Source organism: Euprymna scolopes, chromosome 35 (genome assembly GCF_053919585.1).
Source record: "Euprymna scolopes isolate OS-2025 chromosome 35, ASM5391958v1, whole genome shotgun sequence".
In the NCBI taxonomy this organism is placed as follows: domain Eukaryota; kingdom Metazoa; phylum Mollusca; class Cephalopoda; order Sepiida; family Sepiolidae; genus Euprymna; species Euprymna scolopes.
The window spans coordinates 40101200-40118014 of NC_136516.1; the positions used below are offsets into that span (position 1 = coordinate 40101200).

The 16815-nt window shown below is 32.9% G+C and overlaps 1 protein-coding gene across 1 annotated transcript in view; it reads right to left on the bottom strand.

Moving 5' to 3' along the window:
• Nucleotides 1-8844: 8844 nt before the first annotated feature.
• Nucleotides 8845-16815, bottom strand: part of LOC145259832 (vitrin-like) — a 23600-nt gene continuing 15629 nt past the window's right edge. The window contains exons 4-6 of the mRNA XM_080117659.1: nucleotides 15313-15396; nucleotides 12248-12827; nucleotides 8845-9098 (exon numbers count right to left, since the gene is read on the bottom strand). Of these exons, the coding sequence (XP_079973785.1) occupies nucleotides 9095-9098; nucleotides 12248-12827; nucleotides 15313-15396 (668 nt within the window). The 3' untranslated portion in view covers nucleotides 8845-9094. The remainder of the gene's footprint in view (nucleotides 9099-12247; nucleotides 12828-15312; nucleotides 15397-16815) is intronic.

The following is a 16815-nucleotide window of genomic DNA, read 5'->3' on the forward strand; positions in this document are numbered from 1 at the left end:
TTTTCCAATACATCGGTAAACACTGTATGCTTTTCGAGCTGAATAAACATGTTAAATTGAATAAAAACACGAAAATTATATCCAGTTTGGTAGAAAAGTAACCTATCTTGCCTTGGATAACATTTATTTGTTATATACTTGTTTTTTGACAACTTTTTCGAATCTATGTGTACAGTAATACAAACTCCAAAACATCGCCACCCCCCAAATGTATCTGTTCGTCTGCTTTTAGCCCCTAACTATTTTTGTTTCAACTACTTTATTTAATGAAACAAATGTTTATCGCATTGATAAGATGTAAGCCCTGAATAAGATATCCATAATTTTTCTCTTTGTTTATATTTACGTACTTTAGCGCTTATATTGTTTTTCCTTAAACGTATTGTTTGGAGTGTGTGCATAAATGTCGCCAGTGTGATAACTAGGGCTAGGACAACAGAATATTTTGGGTTTGTATTACCGTACGAATTTAGGAAAACTCGTCTCTGGAAAACTCGTACCCGGAAAACTCGTACTCGGAAAACTCGTCTCCGGAAAACTCGGCCCCAGAAACCTCGTCCCCTTTTACTAGGTAGGAAAACTGGTCCATTATTGAATAAATATCGATTGAAAACACATTTTATGACCGTTATTGAAGAAGATATTGTCTCTAAAAGAGAATACACATCCCATAATATTTTTAAAAAATATTTTTACTTGTTTACTGTTGTTTAAAAAAAAAATTAAATAATCTTTCTTAGATTTCGTTTTCTACCTAGCTTTGAAAGTTTTTCGTCTTTCAACTTATTTTAAAGAGTTTATTTAGTTAAAAAAAAAAAAAGTAATGTCGAGTGTTACTTATAAACAAAAAATGTCCGACATAAGAGGATCACGTTTTAGGAGGATAATTGCTAAAAAATAGAAAATTAAAGAAAATATTAAGGTAGATATAGTTATAAAACGAGCCCCCCCCCCATCCAAAAGAAAATAAATTTGTATACTTTTAGGTAATAATGCATATCCTATAAGATTTTAAAAATATTTTTACATGTTTATTGTTTTAAAAAAATTAAATTGACTTTTCTAAATTTTCGTTTTCTACTTAGCTTTATAAGGTTTTGGTGTTTAAACTTATTTTAAAGAGTTTATTTAGTTAAAAAGAAATAACAAGTAATGTCGCACTCGACATTACTTAGTAAATAATTTTTAACAAAAAAATGTCCGAAAATTAAAGAAAATACTGAGGTAGATATAGTTTTAAAACGAGCCTCCCCCACCCTCAAAAGAAAATAAATTTGTATATTTTTAAGTACTGCACAAGTAGGTGTATCAGAATTTTTGTAGGAATTTTTGACACCCCTAACACGAAACTGCGAATAAAATATAAAAATCTCGTAATTTCTCTGTTAAAAGTGGGTTGTTTATTTTCTTTATGGATTATACTTACATACAATGTTTACCGATATATTGGAAAATTTAAAATGGCGCCCGACTCTCTCTTTGACACGATAAGTTTGGGAAAAGGAGTTTAAAAAAAAAAAGCTAGATAAAATACTGTTAGAAACTCGTTCAATATATATTTCCGTAACATAGGCTGACATATATTCGGTTGTTTTTTAACAGTATTTTGTCTAGTTTTTTATTTTTAACTCCTTTTCTCAAACTTACCGTGTCAAAGAGAGAGTCGGACGCCATTCTAAATTTTCCAATACATTGGTAAACACTATGTTTTTCGAGCTGAATAAACATGTTACATTAAATAAAAACACTAAATACATATCCAGTTAGGTAGAAAAGTAACTTATCTTGCCTCTGGTAACATTTATTTGTTATATATTTGTTTTTGGATCTAAGATAATCCCAAATAGTAATTTTCTTTTTTAAGAGAATTTTCCCTTTGCTATCTCTGCTCTTTTTTTTTCAGATATAAACAACTTCGATTTTTCTTTCTCTTCTCTTTCTTTCCTTTTCCCTTCCTTCTTTCCATCTTCCCCCTATTTTTCCTGTTCGCTTTTTTTCTTTTTTCTTGCTTTCCTTCCTCCTTTTTTTAAAAATCTCATATCAGTCATTTCTCTACTCAAACATACCCGTCTACTTTTTGTTTGTTTTTCTTTTCTTTACTTTCATGATTCCGGTCTTTCTTCGCATTGTTTTTGGCTTTTAAAACTTCCATATATTCCTTTACCAACAATGCTTCAAGCAAACTACTACCTACTCTCATAAAAAAAACTACATCTGGTTAAAAAATAAAATAAAAAATAAAACAGATAACACGAGACACACTTGGTTAAACATTCTGAAACCATCAACCTCTTAGTTCCGTAAATCTTACAATAGATTGATGGATTTAATTAAAATTTAAATCATAATAAGTTAGAAATAATACCGGCACTTCTGCATGACAGTGACTTATTAGCAACATGGACGAGTTATCGACCCCTGTTCTTCAAAAAAGAAATGACATCTAGCGGCCATTGTAGGAACCTCAAATGATAACGCAGAAATATATAATGAAATAAATAACACAATATTATATGTAAAAAAACATCTATTGAATAAAAAATGTATCAAAATATAATTTTGATGTATTAATATAATTTCTTTTTAATGAATGATTTAATGTATCAAAATATAATTTTAATGTATTAATATAATTTCTTTTTAATGAATGATTTAATGTATCAAAATATAATTTTAATGTATTAATATAATTTCTTTTTAATGAATGATTTAATGTATCAAAATATAATTTTAATGTATTAATATAATTTCTTTTTAATGAATGATTTAATGTATCAAAATATAATTTTAATGTATTAATATAATTTCTTTTTAATGAATGATTTAATGTATCAAAATATAATTTTAATGTATTAATATAATTTCTTTTTAATGAATGATTTAATGTATCAAAATATAATTTTAATGTATTAATATAATTTGTTTTTAATGAATGATTTAATGTATCAAAATATAATTTTAATGTATTAACATAATTTCTTTTTAATGAATGATTTAATGTATCAAAATATAATTTAAGTTTGTCAATGTAGCAAAATAGAATTCTAAAACCATGAAACGTTTTTGGAGGTTTAAGAATAATTGTTTTTTTTTTCCACACTAAGATTTTATAAACATACATCAAAATTTTAAAACATGAAACATTTATAGAGGCTTAAGAATAATTTGTTGTTGTTTTTACACAATAAGATTGTGTAACCATATATCAAAATATAATTTTTGTTTGTCAATGTAGAAAAATAGAATTTTAAAAACCTGACACATTTATAGAGGTTTAATAATAATTTTTTTTTTAGTACAGAAAGATTGTATAAAAATGTAGCAAAATATAATTTTTGTTTGCACGCACTTTTAGAAAAGGAAGAGCTATCGACTCCTGTTCTTTGGCTGACAAGTGACATCTGTCAGCGGTTCTGAAAACTAAAATACACACTTTCGCCTCATGTCACTGTCATGCAGAAGTGCCATAATACCCACTAGGCTTTCTTTATAATTTGTGTAGACTTACTTCCAACTAAATCCAAAAATTCGAAACCTTGGAGTGCAGAGCTAATCCCTTTCTTTTTTTTTCCTGCTAAAACATGACTTCTACACCTGAAAAAGGTCGAAGGTTAGACCGACCCAAACGTTGTGCAGATAACCCTCAAAGTGAGAAAAATTCATTCATACCTCATCTTCAAAATTCAGAACTGTAAAAATTATGCGATATAATTTAAAATGAGTTATCTCCCCTGGACCATTCTATACACATTTCTTTCATATGTCATATCTTTTAATAATATATGTATATAAACTAGAACCCTTTCAGGATCCAGATTATATTTACTACCTATATTTATGAACAAAATACGGCATAATCACGTTGACATGTTGACACACCGGTTCCCGCTGGATCATCGAAGTTAAGCAACGTTGAGCCTGGTCAGAACTAAATTGGGTGACCATTTGGGACTTCCAGATCTCCGCTTATCTCGGCATTGTTTCCAGTCGTCCTGGTCTTCTCCTTGCCACTAGACCCAAACAGTGTCGATTCAGGAGAGGTGTGGTTAGAGATTGTGCCACCCTTGCTTCACAATTACACGTGCAACTGCCCTTACAGGGTGTGTCCTTTGTCTTTCGAGACTGAACGGAGGCATCGATCAATCGATCGATCGATATTTATGAATAGACTTCCATTAAATTCACCACCAGTGATATACGTTATACTATATATATTATATTATATAACAAATACAATACGCACTGTTAGACTATATATATTACTAGCATGGGTGCCCGGCGTTGCCCGGGCGTTTGGATGTGTGTGTTGAGCAAAAATAAAAAAAGTGGTAGCAGGAAGCCGAGCTCAAACCCGTGCCGCAAAGGAGGAAAAGAACGGGGGAGGGGGGAACCTGACGTCTTTGCTGTTACGACCACCACTAAACCGGAAGTGACGTAGGTTTTAATTAAGGCTAGACAATCGAAAGGAGGGGATGACTTTCAAAAATAACAGCAGAAAAAGCGACCCCCCACCCATGTAGAAAAGTATCCAGTTGAAGGTGAAGATATTAATGTTTTTAGTCAATTTTTCGATATTTGTTGTCTGGAAGGTCAAACTTCAAAACGATACTAATCTTGTAAAAATCCGTCGCCTCTGTCGAAAGTTTTAGGCAGACATGCAAACATACATACATACATACATTTATATATTGGTAACTCAATTTTTCAACCCAAACCGATTAAAAAGCTTGCCCTATCTCTGAATATTCTTTATGTCAAATTTCAAATGTTTGGACTAGAAATTGTCCGAGTGATTTGTTTTGGGCTCAAATCAAGTTATTAAGTTAGATCCATGTCGAAGGACCTATATCTAAAATTTTAAGCGTTAAAACCTAAAATTGGCAGAGGAGTTTGGTAGAGTTCTCAAAGGTCAAATCATTAAACTTTGACCTCTTAACAGCCAAATTTCTGGCCGAAACCGATTACAAAGATTTTTCCAAATCTCAATACACTGTGTATCAAATTTCGAATCTGTAAATTGAAAATTGACAGAGTTATTGTGTAGGGAAATGTACACAAACAGACACACACACACAGACAGACACTTTCACTTTTATAGATATATATTATATTATATAACAAACACAAAACACACTGTTCTTTTCTGCGGTTTGTTGATATATTGGTTAGGAAAACATATGGATGAATTTCCATAAAAATCAACAGGTTTATTGTTGGACACGCCTCTCCCCCAACACACACACACACACACACACACACACACACACACACACACACACAACAATTGCTTCGTTTTAACAGAAGCTTTGCCATCTCAGTGCGCATGACCACCCTCACCGCAGTTACTGTGAGAATCGTCAGTGAAACACAAACCACGTCCATGGGCCCGAAGGTGACTTTTCAGGCCAGCAGTTGATTTGCACAGTCTGTCACATATGTGGCAGACATAGTTGAATGTTAAAGCTTGTTCTACTTCTGCCTCCACATTTCTATTCCCTCTGCTCACAGCATGTGTTTTTTGTTTTTTATTTTGTGGTTAATGTAAGTAACTTTCAGACATACATATACACATACACACACACACACACAGATGACATGCAAAATATGAAACCTTGCTATGACTGTCAAGAAAATAATCGTTAATATTTTATTCATGTTTATTTAGCCTTGTTATTTCTGAGGTCATTCAAAGGTACAGAGTTTACAATTTATTTTTAATACAGGACCCCTCCACATCACAAGCTTCTGGGTTTGACCTTTACTCCTGATCTGAAAGGAGCTGCTAAAAACAGCCTATCCTGCCTTGACAGAGTACAAAATAGACTTCGTGGCTTAGTGGGGGATGCCCTTTTCTCTACCCTGCAACCTCTCTCCCACAGAAGAGACGTTGCGAGCCTGTCCTTGTTTTATCGTTATTTCCATGGCAGATGCTCGTCTGAACTCCAATCTCTGGTCCCCCCTCGCCAATCTTTCACGAAAAACACCCGTTTAGCTGAATCCACTGTGAAAAATTTCCCCCACTCTATATCTGTGCCTAAATCAAAACGCGGATTCCATGAACAAGGCTTCTTTCTTAGAACTGCACGCCTGTGAAATTCCTTTCCATCTGCCTGCTTCCCTCCGGACTACAACTTGGATGTCTTCAAGTCCAATGTTAACAAATTCCTAATGAACCGCCCCCTTAAGTAAACACTTCAGAAAATCTCCTCACTAACTTAATGTACTTGCAATAACCCTTATCCCTGAGTGGCTTCCGGGCCTTGATAAGTGGTGATCACTGTGTAAAAAAAAAAAAAAAAACATCCTGCAAAAAGCCACCATGATACAATTATAATAGTCACAATCCTTTCTGCAATCTAAACATATTTGGTAAAAATATACTTTACTTCATGCCTGACTTGTCCACCAAGTTTCAATCATGAATATCCAACAATCTTTGTTTTATTGCCGTCATATGCGGGATATTTTGCTGATTGTTTCATCAGAAGAAGGCAAAAAAAAAAAAAAAAAAAGACAGAAAAAAAAAACGAAACAAAAGAAACAAGTAAATAAAAAAACGTTAAAATATTCAAATAAAAATCGCAATAATCATTATGAATGACCGGGATCGAGTGGTTAAATAATTGTTTCTACCCATCCAACTCACCCCGCATGAACAAAAGAAAACATTGCTAAGTAGGTCTTTGAGGAGAGCTTAAGAGGTAAGTTACTAGTTTTTCTAACTCGCATATTTCATGTAAATTGAGCGAATACACTATGGCGGCTAGCGATAAAAACATTAAATTGTGGTGTGATTCCTGGTTTTGGAAGAAACCATTTTGGAAGAACAACAAAATGAACCAACATTTAGTATGAATTGAGTTTAAAAAGTATGTTTAGCGAAAGAAGGAAATGAATCATATATATATATATATATATATATATATATATATATATATATATATATATATATATATATATATATATATATATATATATATATATATATATATATATATATATATATATATATATATATATATATATATATATATATATATATATATATATATATATATATATATATATATATATATATATATATATATATATATATATATATATATATATATATATATATATATATATATATATATATATATATATATATATATATATATATATATATATATATATATATATATATATATATATATATATATATATATATATATATATATATATATATATATATATATATATATATATATATATATATATATATATATATATATATAAACTCTGCCTTTTGGATTATTTTGGACCATTTGGAATTTACCCATTGGATTGAAATTTTAAATTCGACCGTTTTGGATTTTACCATTTTTGGATTTTTACTCTTCACCGGACTGTCCATTCATGTGAAATCTTTTTATCATTTTTCTTTTGCCTCCTGTTCCCCTTACCTCACCCTTTTTTTTAACCAAGTAAGATCTGTGACTTACTTGTAGTTTCATTAAATACTTTTATATGCCAAATCCGATCCTGCATTTTGCTAATTCCTGCCCTCTGATGAGAAGGAGAGTATTTCTTCGAAACTCCGTGGATTAAGGACTATCCACTTATCTTGTGTTTCCTTTTTTAAAATTAAATATGTTTTTAACTCTTTTTCAAGATGTCTTTTAACATGTTTTATTAATCATTTGTTCATATATATATATATATATATATATATATATATATATATATACTAGCTGGATGTCCGGCGTTGTCCGGTCGTACAATACGCTTAAACATGATATTTTAATTTATGCGGATTGTGTATGTATTATTATAGAATCAATCCTCTATTGATTATTATATATTACGAGGAATAATTTGCCTGGTGAATTAATTCGCAAAATAAATAAATAAATAATAACGATAATATCGTTCATCAAATTTCGTCTGTGGTTGTTTACAATATCACGTCAGCTGATATTTGGGTTTGACGATGAATGCCCTGGAAAAGTCACTGCTGATGTTTAGCTTTAAAGTATACAAATGGAGAAATGATTTGCGGCCATTTTAAATGATAATTCTTTTATTGTAAATTGAACTCATTAATTAGAAAAAAATAAAATAAAAAGGTGAGATACACCCGGATTCCACTTAGCTATATCTCCAGTTGACATTAATTTTTTTTTTTTCAAATAGGAAAGGATTTTCTGAGATTTTATTATTTTCCTTGGCCGGTGTAACGTAAAACATTCCCCTGTAAAAATTATTCTTTTTTATCTGTGGGAAAGAAAAACTTTGTTTAGGATCGGATTTTTTCAATTTTCGATACTTATTGGATGGATTGCTGTAGAAAACATGTCTAAGAACACTGTCAGACATATAAATTATTTTTGTGTGACATTTGCAAAAGCTAGGCTCAGCCGTTTCGGAATCTATGAGGAAAGAACTCCCTTACACTCACATAAAGTGACTTTTATATAATAGTAGAGACTACTTGTTTATTATTTTTTGCATAAATATATTACTTTTGGAGGTTTGGAACGATTTTCATTAGCTGAAAATACTTTGAGTTAACACGTCCAAGTAAAAACTTCCTTTCTTTTAAGGTGTGAATCTTATCAGTGTTCCAAATTATATTTGCATCTGAATGAATGCCAATTCGAGGCTGAAAATACAATATATTCGCTTGGGTATGCACGGTTTTAATGGTCTAATTTTTCTTTCCGATTAATCAAATTCATTCGAAATTCAGATGCTTTTTTTGATTTAAAGTTTTCAGATTTACAGTTTTATATTTTTTCCGGGGTTGTACATAAATATCGTGTGGTCCACATCTGTACCGGATATCAATAAAAAACAAAGACATTGTTTCAATTTATTTTATTCAACACTTGAACATTTATAATTATAGAAAGAAAAATTACTTTAAAAAGATTGTGTTCAAGATGTGAGAAAGATATTCTTGAATTCAGCAGTTTTCTAGGGCAGCGCCGAGACACCGGTCCTGCTAGGTGTTCATAATTTATTAGATATGATTAATTGGTGAGTAGTTTGCGAGGTTGGATCGAGATTTCAGTTTCATTGCTTCGGTATTAGTGCTGTGAATGATCACCATTTAACTTAAAATAAAGAGAAAAGAAATATAAGTTTTTAATAAACAATAGTAACGTTTCTTTTTCGTTTTGTTTAACTGCATATCAACCCGTTTTAGATTAATTTCTTGACAAAATATTAAGTGTTTTGTATACAATTGTTTAGATATTAATATTTGTCCTCGAGCTATTTCTGCACTTCAAACCGACCGCCTTGCCTCAAACGCATGCAAGCAACTGTTGGACACGAATGCGTCTGTGTATCTTTAGGGTTTTGTTGCTTGTATATCTACGTTTGAGCCTATTTTCTATTCCAGGTTTTTTAAATCTCAGCTAAGACTGATTCTGCCGCTCCTCGTTTCCTCTTTTAACTACAGCTAAATTCACCTTTGTCCTCATTTTACTGGTCTCTCCCTAACTCACGCTTTGTCTTCTTCTTCTTCTTCTTCTTCTTCTTCTTCTTCTTATTTTTTTATTTTATTTATTTTTTTTATTCTTCTTCTTCTTCTTTTTTTTTTCTTCTTTTTTTTTTTTTTTTTTTTTTTTTAACTCTCCTGACCGGAACTGAAACAGCTTCGTTCTTTTCTCGGTTTACATCCGCTCTTTTCAGCTTGACCCTTTGTCCGTTCAAAGCTAATTCTTCATGATCGCCTTTCATCTGTATACACAATCGACACTTCTTACTTCCATTCATCTTGATGCTATTCGATGTTTCTTAATTGTACTTATTTATTTATTTACTTTTTTTATATAAAACTTAACACCGGAACTCAGCATACCACCGGAAACCAGATACACCCGCTCTCTCTCTCATTCATCTAAACTCTCCATCTTGCATCTTTAATTGTTGCATACATAATAAAAACAACATACGTCTACACACATTTAATAAAACGACTGCTGGACATGAGTGCGTCTGTGTATCGTTATCGTCTTGCAGCTAATGTATTTACATCCGAGCCAACTTCTCATCTCGGACTTTTTAAATCTCAGCTAAGACTGACTCTGTAGTCCCTTTTTTCTTCAGTAGAATTCTAATCTCTTTTACCCACAACTAAATTCAGCTGTGTCCTCGTGTTATCGATATCCTCTACCCTCCCTAACACGTTTACTTCCTTTCTTATGTTCTTTTGTTTGCTATCTTTTCTTTTAATTCTTGACCCTTCTCGGTTTCTCAATTTTTCTTTTTTGTTTTTCTTTTTTTTTTACTTTGTGGCTTTTTTTTAAAACTCATCACCAAACTCAGCCAACCACCAGAAACCAGATACATCTGAGAAATTAAAATAATCCTTTTCAAAAGTTTTTTTGGAAAAAATATAAATACTGATTGCAAAGTTTGTAATTAAAACCAAAGCTTTAAGCAGTTTTTAAAAGAAAGAATCTTTCATTTAGATAATTAAATTAAATTGACGATGAATTAAATAGGCTCAAAAACGTCGGGGCATTATCAAAAAAGTCTACAGTAAATGGGCTTCACATACAGTCTACGTAAAAAAAGTAAATAAATCTCTATCTGTTCAGACTTCTTCACAGGATGGAACATGCACTAAAGGGAAGCTTTTGAATTGTTTTATTTTTCCAAAAATTTGTCTGCCAAGGGGTCAAAGTTCTAAAGATTTTACCTTTGCGGTGCATAGCAAACTATTCAGCCTATTTTGGGTTTAAACATTTGAAATTTTACATAAAGGGTATTCAGACATGCAGTAAGATTTTAAATCAGTTTTTGGGCGAAAATTTGGCTGCCAAGAGATCAAAGTTGAAAGAGCTTTGGGTATAAACAATTGAAATTTTAGATGTAGGGTATCTGGACATGAGTCAAACTTTTTAATATATATATACGAGCAAAAAGTTAATAAAACATGTTAAAAAACACTTTGAAAAAGAGTTAAAACATATTTAATCCGAAAAGGAAACACTTGATAACTGGATAGTCCTTAATCCGCGAAGTTTCGAAAAAATACTTTCCTTCTTATCAGAGGGTAGGAATTAGCAAAATGCGGGATCGGATTTTGCATACAAAAGTATTTGATGAAACTACAAGTAAGTCAAATATCTTACTTGATAACAAAAAGTGAAGCTGAGTGAATATGGTGAAGAAAAAGGTGATTACACGTGAATGGATAGTCTGGTGAAAGGTAAATAATCCAATGACGGTAAAATCCAAAAATATAACTCCAAGAAAGTTAATTGAGTTTCCATTTGCACAAGTAAAATCCAAGGAAATCACGTAATTGGAAGATGGTTCAAAATAACCCAAAAGGCCGAAATCCATGGAATAATTCACAAATATGTAGAAAGAAAAGAAAAGGGGAAAATTCCAATAATATTAATAAAAGAAAAATAATATATATATATATATATATATATATATATATATATATATATATATATATATATATATAATTTTATAGAAGGAATTACACCTGAAGTCTAAAGAGCAAAGTTTATTTTAATGTGTAAATACTTAAAAATAATCTTGCTCATAATAACTGCGGATATATAATAAGCTCAATAGGTATATTTCTTCTAGAGCTATATTAATATTGATTATAAAGATTAATAATTATAAATTATGAATCAGTTTTAGCAGGAAAAAACAAAAAAAAATCAATATATATAAATATATATATATATGCTGTTATATATGTATCGTTTCAAGAATTCAACATGTTAAATGTCATAGAATTATCAGTGTAGCAGCACAGCGTGGACGCACTTATGCAAATACATTCGAAATGACGTCACCGGTAGGTAAAAATAAGGACTTTAAAAAGGAGATGAAGTTATAGGCTAAGATAACGTTCAAGATTACGTTAGAGGCATGGATGACGTTCGATTATATAAGGGACGCCATAGCAGTAACGAGAAAATGAGGAAAGAAATGTCATTATACAAACAACAACAACAACAACAACAACAACAACAACAACAACAAGTGACTTATCCCTTTTTTATCTACTTTGCAACTGAAGATACAGGGTGTTGGCTACAATAGAACGTTAAGTATAAAATGTTTGAATGGCAAAATACACACTGTACATGCATTATTTTATTTACATCCTATTTAGGGGGGTGAGACACAAGGTCAGATGTTTGATGAGATTTTTCCTGTGAAACAAACTGGATTTGAACATGAAATTTTTATTTGATTTCTGGCTGACTAAAACTTTACTTACATGTCAACAATGATGGAGGTTCTACACAAATAATGGACCCTTCGCGCCAAAAACCTGGCCTGTGTCCGAAGAACTTCGAAAGAGGGGTACGATTGGTTCAATTCATCAGGAGGTTGCCTTTTCTGCATCTCATTCAAGAAAGCACCGATTCCAACCGTAAAGATCTTGACGCCGTTTTTCAAAAGAATTCTAACATGCCTTTTTATTTGCTCAAAATCACCGGTGATACCGTCAGTGAAAAGGACCACAAGCTTTTCTGCCGCCAAGTTGTCTCTCGACGACTTGAATACGTGAGATCCGATGAATTTGATTGCGTTGAGGGTCGTACCTCCTCTCCTCATTCTTTTAAGATGTTCGATAACCTTCACCGCCTTTGACTTGTTCGAACCACTAGTTGAAAAATGCAGAACATGTTCGTATCTATTATGGGTATACATCGAAACGCCAACTCGGATCGATTCGGCACCGATGTGAAAATTTTTAACAATGTCTACGATGGTACTTGTGAGATTTTTAAATTGCTTAATTGGTAGACTTGATGGGAAGTCAAGCAGGAAATCAACATCGGCCCTCTTACACACTATAAAAGAAAAAAAAAAAAGAAAAAACGAAAAACAAAAAATAAATAATAAAAAACAAAAACAAAAAGTCATTTCTGATAAAATCATAATCAATTTCTTAAAACAAAACCATAGCTCATGACTAGAGCTGTGACAACAGCATATTCTTTTTATTCTTTTGACTCTCGAGTATATATCCAACATAGTTAGACACAGTCAATCAACCGAGAACCACATCAGTCTATATAAAAGCATATAAGATATTAACGGATATATACTTAAGAGTCAAAACAATGAAAAGAATATTCTGTTGTCACAGCCCTAGTCATGACGTATAATTATGACGTATTATTATGACGTATAATCATGATGTATAATCATAAAATCGCGTTTGTATTTTTTAACATATTCTTTTGCAAGTTGTCTGATAGTGGACGAGGTATAAGGAAGGGGTGTGATTTTGCCTACGATTTATTGATTGCTGTAAATTTATATAAGTTCCATATACGTATGATTTCGATTCTTCGGATCACTGTTCTCATTTCAACGAAGATGTTCAAACATATAAACATATTTTTTGTCATGAGACTTTCAGTCAGGAGCTTGACTCGCACTAGGTGTTTTTTGAAAGGCGAATCACTCTTGAATATTGTTCTGATATCATATGGACTGCATATTTTTCATAATTTTTGCGGATAGGCCTTTTATGTATAGTGGGCACACTATGGTATTGTTCTTTGGTGTTTGCTCTAATATTTCTGCAGCTGATGTAATGGTTTCTGGATAGTCGTTTCGGTAGAGGGTTATTCGTAGGTTGTTCAACTCCTCCTGGTATGATTTGTCATCACTACGTATTGTTTTGGCGCGGTGATGTAAGCACCGGATGATTCCTTGATTAATTGAGATCTAATATATCTTATAAATTTTCATTTTGTCTGTCTGTTTGTGTTTATCTCAGCCTAAAGGCAACCCACCCAGGCAAGTAAGGTACCGAAATGAAGCTTATGACCCAGCGAATGTTTTAGTGATATTTATATCCATGTTTGGTGTATGGAAATGCAAAAAAAAAAAAAAAATGAAAAAAATGCAAAAAAAATAACGATTTACTAAACAACGTTTTATTTACTGGATATTTTTCCGGTATTCACCGGAAGTTATTATCTCCCTTAGTAAGTTCGATTTACTGTGTGTGTGTGTGTGTGTGTGATTCGGTTTATCTCAGCCTAAAGGGAACCCACCCAGGCAAGTAAGGTACCAAAATGAAGCTTATGACCCAGCCGATGTTTTAGTTTTATTTATATAACGATTTACTAAACAACGCTTTATTTTCTGGATATTTTTCCGGTACAAGCTGGGCAAACTTGGGTTCTTGTATTCTTAAAATTCTACGGAGGGAAATATCTAAATTATTACTTCTTCAACCTGTGTTGTACTTCATTGCATGAAACTCATCATCTCTGTTCAGTCTCGAGAGAATGGATGCAGGTAGCTTCATGAGTAATTGTGAGGCAAAGGTTGCGTATTCTCAAGCACACCTCTCCTGGATCAGCACTGTATGATTCCAATGGCGAGGAAAAAACAGGACGACTAGAAACATGAAGATAAACGAAGAGTCCATACGGTATCTTGAATTTCCAAATATCACCGATTTTAGTACTGACCAGGCTCAGCATTACTTAACCTCGGTGTGCTAACAAGATTATGCCATATGTGAAACTAAATTAAAGCAAATATGTAACAGAGGACAAGAGTTATAGGTGGAAGAGGTGGTTCTGGAGAGGATGGTCAGCTGTCTGGGTTTACAAGGATGACATCAATAGAGGCTGGATCCAGGAGGTCCATAAAGGCAGCGATCCTGGATCCAAGTGCGCCAGGAATGATGTCAAAGAAGTTCAAAATGGGGGACATAAAACTCCTGGGGATAGGTGTCAGTGGAACTGACTCACATTTCAGACAATGCGTGGAGGAATGTTCTGACGTCATCCATCCCAATAAAAGAGAGATAGCCAGACAACAAGTGGAGAAGCGGTGACCACGAACAGAATTTGCACATACCACCACCCCTCCAAGCTGTAAGTGTTGTCACTGGAAAATAAACATTGTTTCTAATCATTCATTTCTGTTACTTGTTATTTAAAAATACAAGAGACATTTTTGTGTTTACGTCTGATTGTGGGTGCACGTGTAAGTGTACGAATTCAAATTAACCCGACTAGCGATTCAGCTTGTCTTATGAATAACACAACAAATATAGTTCACATTTAGATAATTTACGCCTATCAGCTATGTTTCTAAATTAAGAAGAATCAGTTAATTACTAAAAGTGCGAATCCTGTACATACAAACATATGAGCAAAAAGACCTACAAACATATCTAAATTTATATGCATAGACATTTGTCTAACTGCTCAATTTGTTTTGAAATTATGCAGATTATGAACCAGAAAAGTAAAATGCATTCAAATAAATTAACAAGCATTGAAAAATGTTACAGATGTATCTTACATGGCGATGGTTTTGTTGCTGTTCCAATTGGTGGTGGTGGTGTTGTTGTTGTTGCTGCTGCTGTTGTTGTTGGCTCTGCATTCACTGTAAAATGCAAAGGAAACATTTTAAAAATCATAGCGATATTGAATTATTCTACTTAGATAGATGTCGCTATTTAGAATTCGTAGCAGTGGTCAACCATCAGTGAACTGTTTCTCTTGTATGAAATAGTGGCATTGAATTTATATGGCTTTGAACGGATATAAATGACGTTGCCCGGGATTAAATGAGGATCTATTAATGTTCAACACTTTCAATACATTTATTGTCAGCGAAATCATTAATATCACCTACCACATCGGTTGATTACCTGCTCTAGTTGCACTGGGAGGAAGCTTCACACGCCTCCCGCAGTGGCTTAGTCTGCAATACGTTGTAGTCTAAATTACACTGTAAAGAACCTAGTGTTGATTTTATAAAATCATTTTTGATATAATGGCTTTAATTTGAGTTTAAAATGCAAAAGTCAAGAATCATGATTAAAGTATGATCTGAACAGAAACATCTACTTCGAATAAACCTCTTCATTTTCAAATAACTTACTGGATGGAACGATAAAATGTCGCCTTAAAGAAAACAACACGAGAGCTTTATTTTAAAACTTTTATTAAAAAAAATTAATTCAAGTAACTTGATTATGTAGTAGTGCTGACATCTATTTAATGTAGCCACCTTCAGCCTCAATCACCAACTCGAAACGGGTCCAGAAGTGGAAATATGCCTTTTCCATAGGCGTCGGCGAATACTTGGTGAATACTCGGCGAATACTCGGTGAATACTCGGCGAATACTCGGCGATCAGGCTGGTTTTAGTGGTGTAGGAGGTCATGTTGGTGGTGTTCCTGACGAATGACGAAACAGAGTAGTTCAGCAGGTTCAGATTTTGGAGGAGGGGGCCAAAGTTGTAGCACTCCTTCTAAAGCCAAGACTGGGTCTTTTTAGAGTTGCGGGCCAGCGACGAGTCCTGCTGCCACACCCATGGTCTGCCAGCGGCTACCTGACTGCATCAGGGGATCACCACACTCTTCAGCACATTAAGGCACACTTTGGTGTTGACTTCAAGCCGATTTTATTTTGTGTGTGCATGTGTGTTTTTTTCTGTGTCTACGTGAGTATGTTTGTGCGTGTGCGTGTCTGCGTGAGTTTGTTTGTGCATGATGTGCATGTGTGTGTCGGTGTGTTTTTGCGTGTGTGTGCATGTTTGTGTTTTTATCTGTGTGTGTGTGTGTGTGTGTGTGTGTGTGTATGTTTCCTGCATGTGTGTATGTGTGCATGCGCGTTTCTGTGTTTGTGTTTGTTTGCGTGTTAGTGTGTGTGTGTGTGTGTGTGTGTGCGTCCATGTGTGTGTTTGTGTTTGTATTTTTTTGTGTGCGTGTGTATTTTTTGTGCATGTGTGTGTTTTTTGGTATGTGTTTCCGTGTGTGTTTTGATTTGTGCTTGTTTTCCTTTGTGTGTGCGTGTG